This window comes from Natrix helvetica (assembly GCF_964273705.1).
Source record: "Natrix helvetica genome assembly, chromosome: 5".
Taxonomy (NCBI): domain Eukaryota; kingdom Metazoa; phylum Chordata; class Lepidosauria; order Squamata; family Natricidae; genus Natrix; species Natrix helvetica.
Window position 1 is genome coordinate 29058269 of NC_138551.1, and position 20350 is coordinate 29078618.

The 20350-nt window shown below is 38.0% G+C and overlaps 1 protein-coding gene across 17 annotated transcripts in view; it reads right to left on the bottom strand.

The window, feature by feature from the left end:
* MBNL1 (muscleblind like splicing regulator 1) overlaps positions 1–20350 on the bottom strand; it is a 207741-nt gene that overhangs the window by 162876 nt on the left and 24515 nt on the right. For 15 of the 17 annotated variants that reach the window (XM_081953661.1, XM_081953650.1, XM_081953646.1 and 12 more), the window contains one exon: positions 9945–10930. The exons of 1 other annotated variant lie outside the window; for it this stretch is intronic. In XM_081953661.1, coding sequence (XP_081809787.1) covers positions 9945–10118 — 174 coding nt within the window. In that variant the 5' untranslated portion in view covers positions 10119–10930. Of the gene's footprint in view, positions 1–9944; positions 10931–11069; positions 11511–20350 lie in introns of those variants that run through there. One more of the 17 variants, XM_081953654.1, reaches the window with a different exon arrangement.

Sequence of the window (20350 nt, forward strand, 5' to 3'; positions counted from 1 at the left end):
TTGAGAGTCCTGCTCAGAATGACCTTTGTAAAGGGTCCTTTTCTGGGTGCTGTGAAGGAGAGTCCAAGCATGGGTTAAATATAGCCAATCTGCCCAGGACTGAATTGAAACTTTAAGCCACGCCTCTGGTGCCAACTAATCTTCAGATTTTCTTCAATGAAGGCATGAACAATGCATGCTGAGAATTCCAGGAACAAAATCAACGAAAGTCATAACAATTATCCATAAGTTCTAAAGAACCATATGACAACTGGCGGAGCAGACCCCAGGGTGGGGTTGGACTCTCCTTCTCAGCACCCAGAAAAGGACCCTTCAGGTAAGCCATTGTTCCTGGGTGCTGCTCTGGAGAGTCCAAGCATGGGACAGTAGCTGCTTTTCGCGGCAAAAGTAGGCCAACAAAATGGGGGCTGGAACTTTTACTCTCTCAAAATGGCCACCACCATGTGCGACACTCTCAAAATGGCCACCACCATGTGCAACCCTCTCAAAATGGCCACTGCCATATGCGACCTACCTAAAATGGCCACCCGCATACACCGGAGAGCTCTGAGGCTCCGCGCCAACAGCCGGCTCACTCAGAAGCACAGTCAGCAGCAACGGAGGGCTTAGCAGGGCTACAATCACAGCGGGATCACTGTGATCATGCTGGCATCGGCACTCTGACCCATGCGCCTTCCCCCACAGCTGCCTGCAGCCTCACGGCGCCCAAGTGAACCCAGGACACCAGAGAGGCTGAAATTAGTGAGAACCAGGGAATCGAATTAAAGGGAGACTCACCAAGCCTGCTCCAATAATCAGGAAGTAGAATAGAATCTTTGTGTAGTAAATAGAAAAATAGAGAGTCCAAGCAATCAATTAGGAATGAAGAGAAACTGGAAGCGCGTCCACTGGGCTTAGCTGAATTGAAAAAATCTGAAGATTAGTCGGCACCAGAGGCGTGGCTTAAAGTTTCAATTCAGTCCTGGGCAGTTGGCTGTATTTAAGCCATGCTTGGACTCTCCAGAACAGCACCTAGGAAAAAAGTATAAAATATTCTAAAAATAGCAAAAGGATATTGAAATATATCTGTCTCATAATTTAAACGTACCTCTAAGCAAGAATTAGAAGAACATTTTGCTTTAGTGTTTGTTCACTTTTGTAAGCCTACGGAAATTTCAAAAGGTTTCTTTAATGCATATTGTTTGATAAACTTGTCATAGTTTAGTTTTCATAAAACAGGATTCTTTTTTGTTAGCTTATTTGCTTATTTTTACTTAAATCCACATGACATAAGGTCATAGTTTCACTGTTCTTTCTAGTATGAAAGGGTAAATTTTAGGAACAATTTGTTATGTTCATGCATTCCATTAAATATATTTAATAGATTAATATGTTTTCCCACTATAATGTTAGCACAATAAATACAATTCAACGAATGACTCATCACTAAACTTTTTTGTTTGTGATATGGAATATATAATTTATTATTATTACTAAATAAAATTAGATTTGTCTCAGCAGAGAGGCTAATTTTCTTTAAGTGACAAATGCATTTATAGGGAAAAATGTATTAAATAATTTTCACTTATAATATTTTTTTTTACAAAAGAACATAAAATGAGTGTTTTATTTTACAGTCATAAATAGACTGTCTGTATTAACATCAATTAAATAATTCTCAATTATTCTTAATCGTAAACAACACAGATTAAACCTGTATTTAGCATCAAATTTTGAGTTTGATAAACTTGGATGCTCAGCCAACATTTTAGCTAATGACCTTCCAATTAGGCTATAATAAATTGTTCTTCTGCCTTTAAAAATAAGTAAGAAAACCGGGCTACTGAATTTGAATTCAGCATTTGCATTTGTCAGTGTTTGAATTTGACTACTTGGCTGGACAGGATTTCTCATGTTTCACCTATTTTGAGACAGCTGCAGTGGCTGCCAATCCATTTCTAAGGCCAATGCAATGTGCTGTCCTTAGCCTTTAAGCAGCATAGTGTGATTATCTCAGGCAACAACCTTCCTGTCCTAATTGTGTGAATTTATGTGAACTACCCAGGATTGATTTAGCAGAGTATTATACATTTTTTTTTGTAATTAAACAGTAACTTTTATCAAACTCAGGTGATCCTATTAGGTAAGCCAAGGGCATTCATATATCTCATCACATTTTAGTAATCCTACCTCCTAAACTTGAGATTTCATATAAGAATTTTGAAACTGGCTTGGTTTTGAGAGATCTTGAAATTATTTTCAGAGATATTTCGACACCTCCTGTGAGACTTTCTTGTTGTTGTTAGTTGTGAAATCATGTCTGACCCATCGCAACCTCATGGAAAACGTTCCTCCAGGCCTTCCTGTCCTCTACCATCCTCTGGAGTCCATTTAAGTTCAAGCCTACTCCTTCAATGACTCCATCCAGCCACCTCATTCCCTGCTGCCGCCTTCTTTACACTTTTGCAAAAATGTTGATCTCTTCTTCTTTTACTTTATTTATTATTCCTGTGTGTTTATGTTTGTGTATTTATCAATCGGGATTTGATATATCATCATCTGGTACAAAATCTGTTCCATTTGAATCTGCTGGAGCCTTTCAAACTTCTTTGCTAAAATAGCATAGAAATAACTTCCTTCTCTGAATAAATCATGTACTTTCCTCAACTGGGAACAAGAGGATATTGATAGCCAATTCATGAATTCATGTCATTGTCTTGAAAGGAACAATGCTTAAATCAGGTAAAACCACAGCCCTCTTCGGGCATTCTGTACTAAAGAGCTCTGTCTAATAGTAGTAACTGTGAGAGGGATCTTGAAGTCCTAGCGGATAATCATTTAAATATACCTGGCTAGGTGGCTCAGTGGCTAAGACGCTAAACTTGTTGCTCAGAAAGGTCGGCAGCTCAGTGGTTTGAATCCCTAGTATAGGTCTCCTGGATGAGCAGGGGGTTGGACTAGGTGAACTCCAAGGTCCCTTCCAACTCTGTTACTGTTAATGAGCCAGCAGTGTGCTGCAGCTGCAAAAAAAAGCCAACATAGTTCTAGGCTGCAGAAACAGAGGGATAGATTCAAGATCACATGAAGTGTTAATAATACCATTTTATAATGCCTTGGTAAGGCTACACTTGGAATACTGCATTCAGTTTTGGTCACCGTGGTGTAAAAAAGATGTGAAGACTCTAAAAAGAGTGCAGAGAACAGCAACAAAAATGATTAGGGGACTGGAAGCTAAAACATATAAAGAATAGTTGCTGTAATTGGGTATGCCTAGTTTGATGAAAATAAAGACTAGGGGTGACATGAGAGCAGTATCCAGTATCTCAGGGGTTGCCACAAAGAAGAGAGAGTGGAGCTATTCTCCAAAGCACCTGAGGGCAGGACAAGAAGCAATGGATGGAAACTAATCAAGTAGAGAAGCAACCTGGAACTAAGAAGAAATTTCCTGATAGTTAGAACAATTATCCAGTAGAACAACTTGCTTCCAGAGGTTGTGAACCCTCAATCACTGCAAGCTTTTAAGAAGAGATTGGATAACCATTTTTCTGAAATGGTATAGGTTTTCCTGCACAAGCAGGGGGTTGGACTAGAACACCTCTAAGGTCCCTTCCAACTCTGTTATTCCATTTATTCTATTCTAAAGTCAAATATTCCATAAATATTACACGGATAACATCTTCCTTCTATAAACATGTGCATGTCCAAAATAAAAACAAAAGACCCTGGTTCACTAAAGTGTAAACATCCATGAGAGAAAGATATTATTTGTCTGACATTGCCAATGGAATTGATTTACCTGGAACACTCATTACAATGGTCATGTAATTGTAGAGCTGGATGAAATCTAATCTAACCTCATGCAAAATCCACATCGGTGTCACTGATAGGGGGCCATTCAGATTCCACTTAAAAGTCTCTAATGAAGGAAAATCACAGCCAGTGAGACAGCATTAGGAAGCTTACACAGTCAGATAGCTAGCACTGTCAGAAATATCTTCCTAAATTTAGTCAAAAGTCCCTATTCCTTTAATCCACTGAATTGCTCCTAATTGATGATATAAGAAAAAAATTTGCATTCTTATCACCGCCTTCATCAAATTTACTAGATTAACCATCCTGTCATGTCTTAATTATTGTTTGTCCGTATTTAAGGTACAAATTGTTTCAACCTTTGAAACCACCTCACAACATTTTCCACAACATTAAGTATTTTGTAATTTAATTCAACAGCCATTCATCTGTTGGAAATAGTAACCCTTTGCAAACCAGCCTGACCATTAAACGTTAATTTGACAGATGCTTAAAACAATATCAGGTTAGAAACAACTAGTACCTGAGCTATATTTTTTAGGCCTAGCAGGAAAACAACCAGGGAGGCTTCTATCACATTAGACAGGAACCTAATGTACATACTCTAATGTACAAAAATAAAGTAAAAATCCATCTTCAAACTGAATTATTTAAAAAAATGCAACATTTGAATGGCTTATTACAAATATCTTCATCTTGGACAGCATCACTATGCTAATATCTTGATTAAAAAGATTCAACTTTGGGCAAAATATATGAATGTCCATACATTTTCATTTCTGGGTTCTAAAGCAAGGGTCCCCAACCTCTGGGTAATGTGTCCGTGACTAACCAGGAACTGAGCCGCGCATGTGAGTGAAGGCCCATCTGTTTACATATGGGATCCAGGTAGCAGGTAAAACCGTTTTCTTTGCGATCCATGGAAAAACCATCCAGAACTACACTTTGGAGGCAGCTGTTCTAAAGCATCTAAAATTGACTTTTCATCTTATAATACTACTTGTCACTATTATCATCAGAACCATGGAAATAGTTTGAAATACATTCACGCTCCATACTAAATATTCATTTAAACACTACATAGTCACACCTTTCACCAAAATAATGTGGCTGGCATATTTATTTATTTAAGACCAAATAAACAAAGAAATCAGATCATAAAATCAAGATGCAAACATGTTATAGTGCATGCACTTGAGATTAAAAAAAACACGATTCCACTTCCAATTATTGAGCCAAAAACAAACAATGACCAGAAGTAATGGATCTTGGTTAATCAAGTTCCCAACTCCTGGGGAAACACCCAAAACTTCAATCCTTGAGGAAAGGAGATCAGGCTTGAGGCTATCTGGATCTCTCCATATCATTCACCCCCTCCCCCTAAAAAACATGATTATTCTTATGATTATTTCATAATAACCACTGAAGTATGAATTCTAATTTTGTAATATAATTTGGGGGAGGGGGGCAAAGTTACCTATAATGCCCTAAATACCCCTACACGATTAACTATGCATTATTTTTAGCAAGCTTTTCTATTGTTTGTCTGTAACTTGAGATGCAGATATATACTTAGGGATGTGCATGCTTTGAAAATTATTCATATATACATTAAACTTCATAAAAGAAAAGCATCCCTGCTATTCATTAAAGCAGTCCAACCATTTTTCAGGTATCTTTCTCCGAAGAAATATATTCAAGTGAATATATTCTTAAAACAGTGATATCTTTTGTCAGGCCTGAGTGGAAAACCAGCTGGCTTAATAAATAATAGAAATATGTCAGATTTGTGCAAGAACTCAAATAATTTAGATTATTTTTGAAACAGGCAGATTTCTAGTACTTGTCGCATGTTATGGGGGATGGAACAGAAGAATATTCTGTATCAGCGATGGTGAACCTTTTTTGGCTCGCGTGCCACAAGTGGGGGAAGCGCAGGGGGGGTCATGTGCGGGCGTGCTGCACCCATAATGTAATGTGTGACCCCAATGCGCATGCACGCACAACAGGCGTGACCCCCTCATTTTTACATGCTTTTTCGCCCTCCCCAGGCTCCAGAGGCTTCCAGTTTGCTCGGAGGGTCATTTTAAGCGCTCCAAATGCGTCAGGGAAGCCTCAGGACGGTCCCTGACACATTTGGAGTGCTTAAAACAACCCTCCGAGCAAACCGGAAGTCACTTCCGTGAAGCCTCCGGACAGTCCCTAAAGCCTCCGGAGGGCCTCCGGGGGGGGGGAGGCTCTTTTCGCCCTCCCCAGGCTCCTATAAAGCCTCTGGAGCCTGGGGAGGGCGAAAAATGGCTTTCAAAAAGGGTGAAATCAGCTGGCCCTGACAAATGGCTCCGCGTGCCACCTGTGGCATGCATGCCATAGGTTCGCCATCACTGTTCTATATCTAATGCTCTGATTAAGCAAGAAAGTGAAAGTTACTAAATAAAAATATTAAAACTGAAAATATTTAAAGATATTTAAATCATCTATCTATCTATCATCTATCATCTATCATCTATCAATCTATCTATCTATCTATCTATCTATCTATCATCTATCTATCTGCATTGTAATTAGCAATGATGACCCTTGCAATCAAGATAAGGGATGGACATAATTTCAATACATGTTTCTTGAGGACAATACTAATCTTTACATCCATGTATCCTCATGTTTGTGAGATCCAGCAGCTAACGCACATCAATTTGTCTGATATTTGGACTACATTTTCTGGCTTATAATTCTGGATTTATTTATTTTTTAAAATACATACCTACTATTATGGAAAAATTATTTACAAAATTATTTAAGGAAAGTGAACATGATAAAACTCTACCAAATCAATAAAAAGAATAAAAGCCCTACATTACTATATGCTTCTCATCAATTTTTAATTTTACCAACCTCTGCATCCTGGAATTATGTCTTTAGCATTGATTACTGTGGATCACTTTTCTTATACACCTGAATGCTTGTGGGAATGACACACTAATATGAACAAAAACTGAATTTCTTTCCATAAGAATTTTCCATAAGTAAATTCACTGCTTACCCAGGCACATTAAAACAGCAGAGTCTTACAACAATTTTAAAAAGGGAGAAATAGTGAAGACATCCATTAAAAAAGCTCAATTATTTGACTTCAAATGTACTCATCTATGATAATTAGGGGGGAGGCTATACTAGGAAAAGTGATGTTTTAATGCATAGGTATCCAGACATAATCATGATAATTGAAAAAAAAAGACAAAACATGCCTCGTGGCATCATAATGTCAGATGCAAGTACATAAGTGGTAGGGTTGGCATAACGACATAACACACATAATTTCAGTTGTCCCACAACCCCCTATCTTTTAAAGTCTGCTTGCAACAGAAAACTTAACAAAGCAAATCTGCAGTGTCATGTAACATGTTCTGCTCAAACATAGTTATGCTTAATTTTATGGTCTGGATTACAGACCCCAATGAACCCAAACCTCATTTTAGCTGATCTGGCATGTTGTGCCAACCTGCCATTAATACCTATTGTGAGTTAAATGCATGAGAGCCAATTGCTATACCAATTTGCAATTAGTTATTACATCAGTCAAGTTTATAAAGATCCAGAAGATATATGCTTTACATATGGGTCCCACCAACTATAGAAAATGAAAATAAAGCAAGCTATGAAAGATTGTCAGCAACCTTTCAGGGTGACTGATTCTTCGAGCTCTTAAAAAAATAGCCATAAAGCTTCACTCAGCTAACTAAATATTTATAAACTTGTTTATCTTATTTATTACTTTGCATATTCCCCTCCATATACAAAGTAAGTGATTTCTGAAAGATTTATTTTGGAAGTTTGAGAGTGCTGTTAAATTGGGTCTTTGGGAATCCCCACAATTTCTGTTAATTCAGTAGAGACGTCTTTCTACCAAACAAGCTAACTAATATAACAAATATTTTCTGATTACCTTCATGATTGACTTTCATAATCTGATATACACGGGATTGTCTTTAAATTAACTAGAGAATGAGAGCAACTTAAAGTGTTAACATCATTACACTACAGAGACAGGTAATAAACACTCTTGAATTTTTCAAAGCCAATTTATAATCAATTTATTGCCAAGTTATTGTTGATTTTGAGTTTTCTATATTTGTTGGCCTCCGATAATATAGAGCTGAGCATCAATAATTGTCCAGATTTTGTAGAACAGAAACTCCCATCATTCCTTCTTAATGATCCTGTTTTCCTCATCTCTCCCATAAATTTATTTAATATTAACAGTTTCTGATATCTTCCCCCGAAGCCTGGGCTCTTTTGAGCTGAAGCAACTACTCAGATCTTAAGTGCTCTTTTCAGTAGTAGCACCCATTTTCTGGCATACCAGTACCAAGCAGTTTTTTTTATATGACCACATGACAATTTTTTTTGTATTTATATTAGTTTTAAAACATTTTACAGTTTTTATTGACATAGGGCAGGGCTGTCAAACTCCCATCCCGCGGGCCAGATGCATCACATGCTGGCCACACCCATGGCTGGTTTAGCAAAGGGAAAAAAGTCCCGATATGTCACATGACACGGATAATGTGGGATGGACACCCCTGATATAGAGGATCTTCCTCTCTTCTCCTATATACATACATATATGTTTATGAATGTGTGTGTGTGTGTTTGTGTGTGTGTGTGTGTGTGTGTGTGTGTGTATGTATGTATGTATGTATGTGTGTGTGTTACAACCCCTGGTATGCCCAAATATGGGAGGGAACACACTGTTTCACTTTTCTGTCTTTCGGCTCACTCCAGGACACCATCCAGGCAGAAAACCATATTTTTTATGTTGCCTTTGTTACATTTGTGTTGCATTTGTGCTGATAAATAAATAAAGGGAGACTAATACAGATCTATTTCAAGTCCATCAATATAAATGAATCCAGTCATACATGAGGCACAGTTGAAAATCTGCCCCATTGCAGTAAAATTCCAAGTCCAAACATGTGGTTGTAATAGTAGTACGATTTCATTTTAATGAAAACAAGCAAAAGCACATATTTCTCTTCCAGTCTATCTAAGTGCATATTCATACAAGTATCAGTTCTTTGCAAATTATTCAACCAGTGGAAAGGGAACTACATGAATCATTCATTTATTATTAACCACATCATTTTCTGTTACACACAGGGCTGTCCTGTTTCTCAACCAAATCCAGTTAACCAATGCTGTTTATGCTCTCATAAACGAACACTGTTTGCAAGAGCAGAATGAAACAATTCTGGGATACCGGGGTCAAAAAACAGGGATGGAAAATACCATCATCTAACCAATAAAGGTGGAAATATATTGTAAGCAGTAGCTTTAGAAATGTTAAACATCATTCTTCCATTGAAAAAGTAAGGCATAGTGAATAGTGCCTTAACTATATATAATACAAAGTCCATGATCTTCTTAGCTAACTTTTATACAAGTGATCCTTGCATTGACAATATCAGTAACATATTCAAATCCTACACAATTTCAGGATAGGAAGTATTCTCAAATCTTGAACTTCAACCCTGTTTCTCTTATATAGCAGAAATCCAAACATAATAACACTCAGTTGCAACTAATTATTAAAAGACATTACTTTTACTTTTCATTTTTATCCAGCACACACAAAGTACTATATGAGTCCAGTTTTCCATTTTTATTTTTGAAGGAAATCATGCTGTTCTTAAGATTAATAAACTTACTGCAGCATGAGATTTCAAAATAGTATTGCTTTAACATGACTCTTTGACAAGGCAAGGTGCAGCCTGTAATTGCACACACCTTCGTCAGTTCATTAGTATTTAAGATGCAACCTGACTCTTTGTTTACTTGTTTGTTTTTGTTTTGCACTATCACAGATTAAACACAACTCCTTTTCTACATTAGCAAATAAATAACTTTTAAAATTCCAACAAAAATACAATGTAATTCTACAATAAGGGCATTTTCAAGAAGACAGAAATTGATCTTTCTGCAAATTTCCTATAGCTTTAAAACAAAATAGCTACATCATATACCCATTCACAAAAGCAAACATCTGGGTGATTTTATGATCTGAAACTATTACATGGAACTTAATAATTTGGCTAATATCAATGTTCTAGTTATTGCTTTTGCCTTATGACTTAAAAAGAATGATAATATTTACTCACTTTCAATGAATCAAAGCAGGCGATTACGCGTCCATTTTCAACTTGGCAGCTTTTCGATGGATGTGCAAATTTACATTCCGTATCTGGTCGTGAGCAAGTCCCTCTTTGGAACTCTCGACATACTTCCAGTGTTAGCCATTTTGTGTCCCGGATTGGTGTGACACTTACAGCCATGTTTAGATTTTACAGGTAGTTAAAATTGTCAATGAAATGAACAAATTAAAAAAGGCCAAACTGATAAGACTGGAAATGATGAAAAATGTCGCCTCCAAAATATTTCCCCAGTTCCCGAGCCCAATGGTAAAAGATGTAAAATTGTGTTGTTGCGACAGTAAGGAAGAGATATTCCCTCTAGAAAGTCACAGCATGAAACTGTCAATCAAAAGGGGGAAGGGGGAGGTTAAACTTAGAGAAATGCTAGGATCAAAAGTAAGAGGAGCATTTAAAAGTGTGCCTTCGAACTAGCCTTGTGCTCTCAGTAACCCATTCTGAATGCCGATTTGGAGCCCCAAACGCAAGCAGCAAAAAAACGTGGCAGACCCTCGGACACAGAATTTTTCAAGCTGCTCTCAGGAAAAGTTTGTCTCCACACACAGCTGAATCTGCAATAATTATTCGTTCTTAATTTTTTGGTGTGGTGCAATTGGTAATGATTAGTTTGGCACAGACAGATGCAGCAGTTTAGAGCAACAAATCAAGAAACCGGTTTGGATCTCTCTTTTTTTTTTTCCTCTCCTCTCGGATTTTTTCCCCCCTTTCTTTTCCTGGCAGAAGACTGCTCACTTTTCCAGCAAACTTTTATTTCTGTAAGATTAACTAAAGCAGCCTAGGGCAATGCCTGATGCTTAGAGGGGAGGGGTGGCTGGGCGAGAGTGGCTGTGGTGTCGTCGCAGTCTAGCTGGCAGCAAGCAAGGCAAAAGCAGAGACTGCTCTAGAAGCGATTCCAAGCAGCAGAGACGTCAGGAAAGGCACTTCTTAGTACCAACCTGTAGAAAAAACAGATAGGTTAAAATTTACCAAGCAGCATTTCACTGATGTCTCACAGCATAATGACGTTGCCATGTGCTTCTTCAGTCTACTACTTTACAGCACGATACCCTTTTCCGTTTCCAATAAAATACTTACAGTATAGCATATTGCAGCCAGCCATCACAGATTTATTAAAAAGGGGCCGTTTTCCCCTTCTGAAGCAAGGCATGATAGAGAGATAACCAATCACAGATAGGATTGCAGCAATAATCTGGGCAGGAAGCCAATAATGTAGGCTGTCTTATGAAAGGTCGTGCCTGTCAGATATTCATTACTATGCTGTAAGCAGAGAAAATGTCCATCGGATGCTACTTATTCGCTTGCAAGAGGATGACCATGTGCGGGCTTTCAATTTACCCAACATGCAGTTAGAGGATTAAACCATGTTAGTTTTTCAATAGCTTCCAACAAGAGCCCAAGTTCTTGTAGCATCCAGAGAGAGGAGAGAGGGGAATGGAAAGAAAGATCTCGGGGTGAGGGACGAGCAAGCTTCGTCCTAGCAGCTCTGTTTTAGATTGCTTTCCCCCTGCTTTGCATCGAGCGAGCTCGGCAGGCACAGAGCACGCCTACTGTATCTGACAGATGAATATAAAAGGAAGAGGGGAGTTCAGAAATGGTACAGTCTCCTGACCTATCCCATTCACTTCCTTTGAAAGCTCAAGTCCTGCCTCTTTCTTCCAGAGAAGGCAACACTTTTTTCAAGTGCTAGAGAACTATTCTCTTCGGTGTGCCGAGCCACTGACAGCAGTGCCAAGGCAGGTTAGCTGGGAACATATAAAAAACCACCTTCCCCACCACCCTAGGCAAAAGCCTGGCTTTAGCAAGAGGAGGTGGCCACAGGAAACCTGGCAACGCAGCGACAAGCCTGTATCTGGGACTAAAATAACCTCATACACGAAGCTGGCAATCTACTTTCAACCACAGGAGCGGATTTCAGATCAACATTTTCAGCAACAGCAGCAGCAGCAAATGCCAGCAAAGCTTCCTAATTCGCAGCAGAACCCATAGCTTTGCTCTTGTTGGCTTAAAATGGCTTCTATTTAGGGAGCAGTTCACTTTGCATTTTTCTAACAGGGCACTGTTTGCCCAGCAAGGTGGGGAGAAATGAAGAAAAAGTTGACGATCTTTATTATTGTTCAGAGTGATCAAGAACTGTGATATTTCTTGACCCTTGGGGAAAGAACAGCCATTGTAAATTTTATAAACCTGATTAATTTAATGGGCATCCAGAATACTTAGATAGTTTTTGTTTGTTTAGTTAACTGGAGAAGCACTGTTCCTTGTGCATTCTCACAATCATTGATACCATGCTTACTCCTCAGGATTCATTGTCCCTTTCAATAAATTATTTACCCATTCTTTAGATCAAAACATCTAAAACTTGAGAAAAGAGTGATGATATAGGGCAGCCCAATGCATGAAAATGCCTTTCTAATTCTCTATCCAAAATTCTAAGTTTCTTTTTGCTGGCCCTCAACATTTAAAAAAAAAAGATCCGCAAATGCAGAACTGTGTTAAATACTGTCATCTCTCTCTTACAAAAACCAATGGAGAACTAACAGCATTGACCCTGCTCTTTTCCTTCTGCTGCATTTTTAAAGACACTTTAGAGTCATTTTAAAGTCACTAAATGAATTGTCATAAATTGACTACTACTTGTACTCAAATTATACCTTTTTGAGTTAATTGTGTTTATTCCCTGATAAATGGGCATCAGACTGACTCTTCGAAGGAGAAATCCAAAGCATAAACACATGAAAAGGCTGTTGATTGTAAAACATTCTTACATCTACCCTTTGTTGTACTAAGAGACATGGAAAGTGCCATTGTATCTTTTTTACTTGTATAGTATCAATTTAGCCATAAAGGGCAGAGAAATTCAATGAACCTGTCTTATTATATCAGTTGAATTTGGTCTACAAAAAATGTGAGCTTTTTCCAAACTATGTGAATTTAAAATGTGCTACAATAAATGAAGGTGCACTTGCAATATTTTTAAAAGAAAAAAAAACCCTTGGATTATTTTCATAAATAACTCAAGGTGCAAACATATCTAATACTAGTTCCTCCTTCTATTTTTCCACAACCCTGTGAGGTGAATTTGGAAGAAAGAGAATGACTGGCCCATAGTCACCCAGCCAGTTTTCATGCCTAAGAACACAGTCTCCTGGTTTGTTGTCTAATGTTTGTTTGGTTTGTTTGTTTGTTTATTTGGATTTATATCCCCCCCTTCTCCAAAAGGACTCAGGGCGGTGTACAACATTAAAAAAACACACATCCCAAAAGTTAAAAAAAATTAAATACATATCCAAAAAAACAAACCGAATTTAAAAGACAATACATTTAAAATAAGTTAAAATTAACAGGCCAGGCCAGCTTGCTGGAAAAGCCAACTTTTTAGGGTGCGTCAGAAGGACCGGAGGTCAGGGATTATGCGAAGCTCCGGGGGCAGCTCATTCCAGAGGGAAGGCGCTCCCACAGAGAAGGCTCTTCCCCTGGAGGTCACCAGCCGACACTGTCTGGCCTGGCCGATGGCACCCTGAGGAGGCCAACTTTGTGGGATCGTACTGGACGGTGGGAGGCTACTGGTGGCAGTAGGTGGTCTCGCAGGTACCCTGGGCCTAAGCCATGGAGCGCTTTAAAGGTCATAATACCTTGAATCGCACCCAGAAAACAACTGGCAACCAGTGCAGGCCACCTAAAAGGGGTGTAACATGGGAGAACCTAGGTACTCCCAGGACAACCCGTGCGGCCGCATTCTGGACCAGCTGAAGCCTCTGGGTGCTCTTCAAGGGCAGCCCCATGTAGAGAGCATTGCAATAGTCCAGGCGAGAAAGGACGAGGGCATGAGTGACTGTGCACAGAGCATCCCAATCCAGGAAGGGGCACAACTGACGTACCAGGCGAACCTGGTAAAAGGCCCCCCTGGTCACGGCCGTCAGGTCTATTCAGTTTAAATGTTCTTTAGAAGAGTTAAGTTCTCTTCTTCCTGATCAGGACTAGAAGACCACTAAGGTCCCTTCCAGCTCTATTCTGATTCTGAAGTTTCAATTTGTAAGCTATAACTAACTGATGAGATACAAGCCAACAGGCTGACAATTTCTGACTATTCATTAAAAAGTCTGCTGCGGTTAAGATCATTGTGTTTATCCTCCAGATAACACTGATCTGGATGTTACAGGATTGTCTACCTGCTTTTCTAATCCTCCAACTGGTTTTTCAGAGAAGGATTGCCTCTAAAAAGTCAATTTAATCTAGAACACGGTGTACAGCAATGATCAGAATTATGTGGTCCAGATGTTCCATTCTGGTGTTTTAGAAAACAACAGATTTTATATATCCTCACCATAAAATGTGTAATGTTACTTGCAAAAAAAAAAACATGAGAGAGAGAGAAAGGGAACATTTTCTTGAAAAAGTACTTATATGTTTTAATACTGCTATAATGCTACTTTAGATATTATAAATTATTGAGCTTTCTCAACTTTTTTTTAAAAAATCTGTAAATACTAGTAACAATGTTTCGTGCTGATTTTATGTTCAACACGAGAAAGAGGGGGGGGGAATAACATGCATCTGTAATGTTTTAGCATACAATTTAAGGACAATTACCACTACCTACACTAGGATTCAGAATACAAAAAAAATTAATTTGCACTCTAAAAAATAAAATATATTAATATAAATGAACAAAATAAGTGGAATTTACCCATGTTAAAACTTAATAGACTGTAACACAAATGTTCTAAAATAAACATCTTATCTACTCCAGTATACAGCTTCTAAAACAAAACTGAGCATCCACATCCTGCACAATGCCCACAAACAAAACTATCCTACCTTTCTACTTGTCTCTGACCTGCAATTTTTTTTATTTATTTATGTATGCTTGTTGGCTTCTTTATTTGTTTTTATTTTAAGACATTAAATTGCTCAACTGGAACTTCTCCCTTTATGAAATCAAGAAAATAGATAGTTTAACTTTGTAGTTCTGAACACAGCAAAAACTAAAATATCTATGATTTTTATAATCACAACAAAGGACTTATACAACCCATTCCTCTCTTCCAATTTTTGCCTGTCATTTTCAGCTTTCTATCTGTAAGATTTATTTATGATCCTAGTAGACAATACTTTCTGAATTTGAGTGAACTTTAGCCATTTGGCAACAAATCCATGCCGTTGTTTCATTTGTTTATTTTCATTTGCCAATCTGAACTGAAAAACAGCAATGAACAGTAAGCTGCACAACTGTATTTCATTGTTGCCCTTGTGATTCCCACCCCCCATTCCAAATTTGCCTGGACAAAGTCTGAAAACTCTTGAACTGCAAATATTTAACTGTCATTACTCAGAAATAAGTTCAAGGTTCAGAATGTCCACTCATACTAATGCGACTCTAACTTTAGTGATATACACCATGTTGTATTTTAAGGATACATAAGTTTAAGAGATCTGAGAGGATAACAGCATGCTCATTCCCAATTTTGCCTACATCTGCATAAATCAATTTTCAAATGCTATGATGTTTGATTATGCCCATACTTTCTATAAGAATTATGCCTCTCACTTAAATGACTACTGTTGTTGCATGTAATAAGAGATTAATAAATATTAACTTGAAATAAGATAAGCAGTACAACATATATCAAAAGAGAATCATTAGAAGGAATGAAATTATACTAGAAATATTTTTCAAAGCAAATTTTACAAAGTCATGGTGTAAATATTCAATTTTATGAATATTCATTACTATTGGATATGGAGATCTGAAAGTACCAAAAATAACACTACATTGTTTTATTAAATATTTGATCCTTTTCAGTGTCCTACACCACAATATAAGATCTAATCAATAATACAATTATAATTTACTCCCCGTTTTATCTAACAATGTAAATTTAAGATCTTCTTGAATCATAATGATGATAAACCAAGGTAATAACTCTCTTGACTATTAATTTGTACAAAAATTTTAAGGGTTTCTGGTCTATGACTGTTGGACTGGTCTTTCTATCAAGAGCAGTAAATTATTTTTGTGCTCAACAAATGTAAACATCTATATAACTCTGTATCAATGAATTTGGAACCAATTTACAATAAAATACCCTCATTTGTCATATTTATCTATAAGCATTTATATTTATATTTTTAATACTCTAGGTTTAGTAGGAGGAAGCCAAGCTGACTTTTCTGAAGGGTTTTTTAAAGTTTTTTTTTTAAATCAGAAGTTACCAAGCTACAGACAGAGGATCAGTTCCTACTAATTACTTTATTAGAGGCAATAACTTTAGGTAACACAACGATAAAACTACAAAGCATTCTGGAGAACATACGCACTTTTATGGATATTTTATAACTGTCCAAATGAGACATCCATTTAATAAACAGGTCACTTCTCTCATACTAAATCCCAAATGAGTTCTAGTTCAAAATGACAACCTACCCCTGATTTACATATTATTAAGGATAGGTTAGAAATCCTTGTCAAGAGCCTGTATTAAAACTCCATTACAGAATGTCACAGGATGCAATATAAAATGGACAGGCTCAGCTGGCAAAAAAATAACTATAAAAGCAATATGTCACAAACCTTCAACAGCACAAAATGTAAAGACTGTGGGCTAAGTGTCACAACTGGACTGCAAAGCCTCTGCTGTGGGAATGGCTCAATACTTTAGATAAAGAACATTGAGTGTTTACAGGGCAATCTTCTAAAGTCTCCTTGGTTTGTTTAAGATCTATGATGAATGGTGTTACATAGTCTACTTGATCTAAGATACCATTCTGCTCATTCTATTATCTCCAAATAGACACATATCTCAGTCCTAAGACAACAGGATTTTAAAGATAATTATCCAGCTTCTGAAATCCACACAGCAATAAACAAACCAATTCACTTGTGCATAAGTATAGTTTGATTAAATAATTCACTAACAACTATGCACCTGCATTTCTAAACAGATTCAACAGAATTATTAAAGGTAGCTCTATGTAAAACATACAATCCATTCAAGGATTATATACATACCGTTTCCCCAAAAATGGATCAGCTGATCCAGAGAGGGCCAGGACTTCTGGCTCTGTTTCTGGCACTCTTGCTAGCCCTAATATCGCTAGACCTTCTGCTCTTTTTGTGGCCGCCACTAAGAGAAGGGACGCGGTAACTAGGGTTTGCAGTAGTGGCCTCCGTGAGGCCATTCTGCAGGGATGGCTGGGGCATGTGGGGCATGTTCCTCCCTCCCCACCAGGAAATGGCAGGGACCATCTGCATGCATTTAAATATTTTGAGGGAGGGCTTATTTTTGGGGGTGGGCTTATTTTAGCACATGCGCTCAAAAGCCCAATTGGGCTTATTATCTGGGGAGGTTTTATTTTCAGGGAAACAGGGTAAGATATGTGTTACTGACATGCTCTGTGGGGGGGGGGACAATTAGCCCAGCGAATTTTAAATTTGGTTAGGGGATCCTGGCTATTATCATTGCCAACATCAGCATTATATAGAAATATCCCCAAACTTCAAAACTGATTCTTCAAGATGAAAAATTAAGAGCTGTGTTCTTAACCAGGAACATCTCTGTCACTTAAATTAATCTTCTACCCATCCACTCCATGATTGCCTTGACACTGATTCAGGACAACTGTTAAATGTCATATGCAATTACCTTCCCTTTTGAAATTATTTCTCAATAAAAATTTATCTAGAGATTATTAGAATAAAGGGACAATCATGGGTAATACAGTACACCAACCATCAAAGCACCACATTTTCAAGTAACTGACCTGAAACTGCAAAGTGGTAGCACATTTTGTAATAACACTTATTATTTTCTTTTACAAGGCTTCTATGCTGCTGCTATCCTAAATGATTCTGAGTAGCTTGCATATCTAAATACAGTAATATGATTAAAATATAAGCATCATATACATCGAATGCAAACACTGCATGCCCTGCAGGAGACATGAAAAACCCAAGTATTAATTTTCAAAACTCCAAGATAAATTGGGGCTGATTTAATCTTCATTTAAATGCTGTTTCAGAAAAGCTGTACAGTAACTGAGAAGGCTTTGCCAAGGGATCCCTGCAGATGACACACCTTAAAATTATAGGGACAGAGAGAGAAACCCTTTTCTTCTTAATGGAACCACGGGGTGTAGGTAGCAAGAGCGTAGAAAATGCACTAAATGAGATTCGGAGGACATTGTCCCCAGCACTCTGGGAATACATGTAGTTAAGTAGGAAATATCATGGCTACTGCTGTGGAGAATCAGAAAAATACTCCAGGGTGAAGCTGTCAGACACCGTGTGATTTACAAGTTCAAATGAAACCCTCCAAATATGCTTGTCAAATGCTTACAACGCCTCTGTTTTGTTTGGGAAAGTTTATAGTTCTGGATGTACCTCAAACAAGAAGCCTATTGAGCCTTGTAGGCATAACTTCTGGATTATATTTTACAGCCCATGGTAGAATATTTCAAAATGCATATATTGTATCACCCATACAAGGAAAAAATATTACTTTTTTATATACTTGTGGACTTCAAACAACTGAGAAATTCAATGGAAAATCAGTTCCAGATTTTTGTGAACCATTCGGTTAATTCAGAGTCATCCTAAAATACTTTACTTTACTTTATTGTCATTGTACATATATACAGAGTTTACACATACAACAAAATTCACATAACACCCAGAGCCAAGGCCCAACACACATAACAATCCCCAAACACACCCCCACCCACCAAAAAAAATCCCCGCCCCAAACCACCCAAGCATCCACACAACAGACCAAGTAGTGATGTCCAATAGGAGCCTTCTGGTTCCTTGTTGAGTGCAATTATAACTCTGGGATAAAAGCTATTCAGAAGACGTGTGGTCCTAGTTTTAATTGTTCTGTATCTTCTGCCAGAAGGCAACGGTCTAAAAAGATTGTAAGCAGGATGGGAAGAGTCTCTGAGAATGTTATGCAACTTCCTCAAACAGTGAAATGCGAAGATGTCAACCAGGGCTAGTAACTGGAGCCCAGTGATATTCTGGGCAGTTTTAATGATTCTCTGTAGAGTTTTTTTGTCCGCTGTAGAGTGCTCCCATACCATGCAAGAATGCCATATGTCACGACACTCTCAATAGTGCTGCGATAGTAGGACAGAAGTAGATGCTGAGATAGATTTATCTTCCTTAGCATTCTCAGGAAACACAGCCTCTTCAGTGTCTTCTTCCCAAGCATGTTAGCATTCATGGACCATGAGAGGTCCTTCGAGATATAAATGCCCAGAAATTTAAAACTACCAACCCTCTCCACCTCCTCGCCATTTATGTACAATGTACAATGGTAAATGTACATCTCTCTTCCTCCTGAAGTCAATTATAAGTTCTTTAGTTTTTTGGGTGTTAAGTGTAAGATTATTTTCAGAGGTAAAGAGAAAATAAAGTATCTACAGTAAATATATATATAAAGATTTCAATGTTATTATTAATATTATTTCTGCTATTTTCATGTTTATTATATAAATTTTGGGTTTTTTTAAATGGACAAGTTCTTTGTTTATAGTTAGTTATAGTTAGTCATTTAGGCTATTTTCACATTCAGATTAGCAAAATAGCAGTTGCTTTGGTCTATGTAAAGTCACATTACTCTTACCCATATAATCAAATAAATGTTTGGACTTTTCCTATTTACCTAAGTTGTATTTTTGTATAAAATTAAGGGTTGTTACCTAAAGAGGTACTTTATCTGAAGCAACCACCCCCCCTTTCTAAAACTGAAACACCTCTATTACTCCTCAGTGCTCCAAGCTCTTTTCCTGCTGTTACACTAGAGCAGTGCTTCTCAATTATTTTCTGTCATGCCCCCCCAGGAAGAAGAAAACATTTCGCGCCCCCCCCCCCGCGCGACTGTAAATAGTATCATTTGTCTATAAAATTGTTATAAGTACACCTCTGCATAACATAGCACACCGATCTTTCCTCGTCTCCCACCGTAGTCACATGCTTTCTTTCCTCTTTCCCTCTTACTTGTCTATCCTTCCTTCCACCCTCCCTTCCTCCTTCCCTTCCTTCCTGCCTCCCTTCCAGTTCCCTCCTTCCTCTTTCCCCCTGCCTGCCTGCCTTCTTTCCCTCCTGCTTATCTATGCTTCCTTCCTTCCTTGCACCTCCCTCCCTTCTGCCTGCCTGCCTTCTTTCCTCTTTCCCTATCCTCCTATCCTTCCTTTCTCCCTCCCTCCTTCCCTGCCTCCCTTCCAATTCCCTCCTTCCTCTTTCCTCCTGCCTGCCTGCCTTCTTTCCCTCCTGCTTATCTATGCTTTCTTCCTTCCTTGCACCTCCCTCCCTTCTGCCTGCCTGCCTTCTTTCCTCTTTCCCTATCCTCCTATCCTTC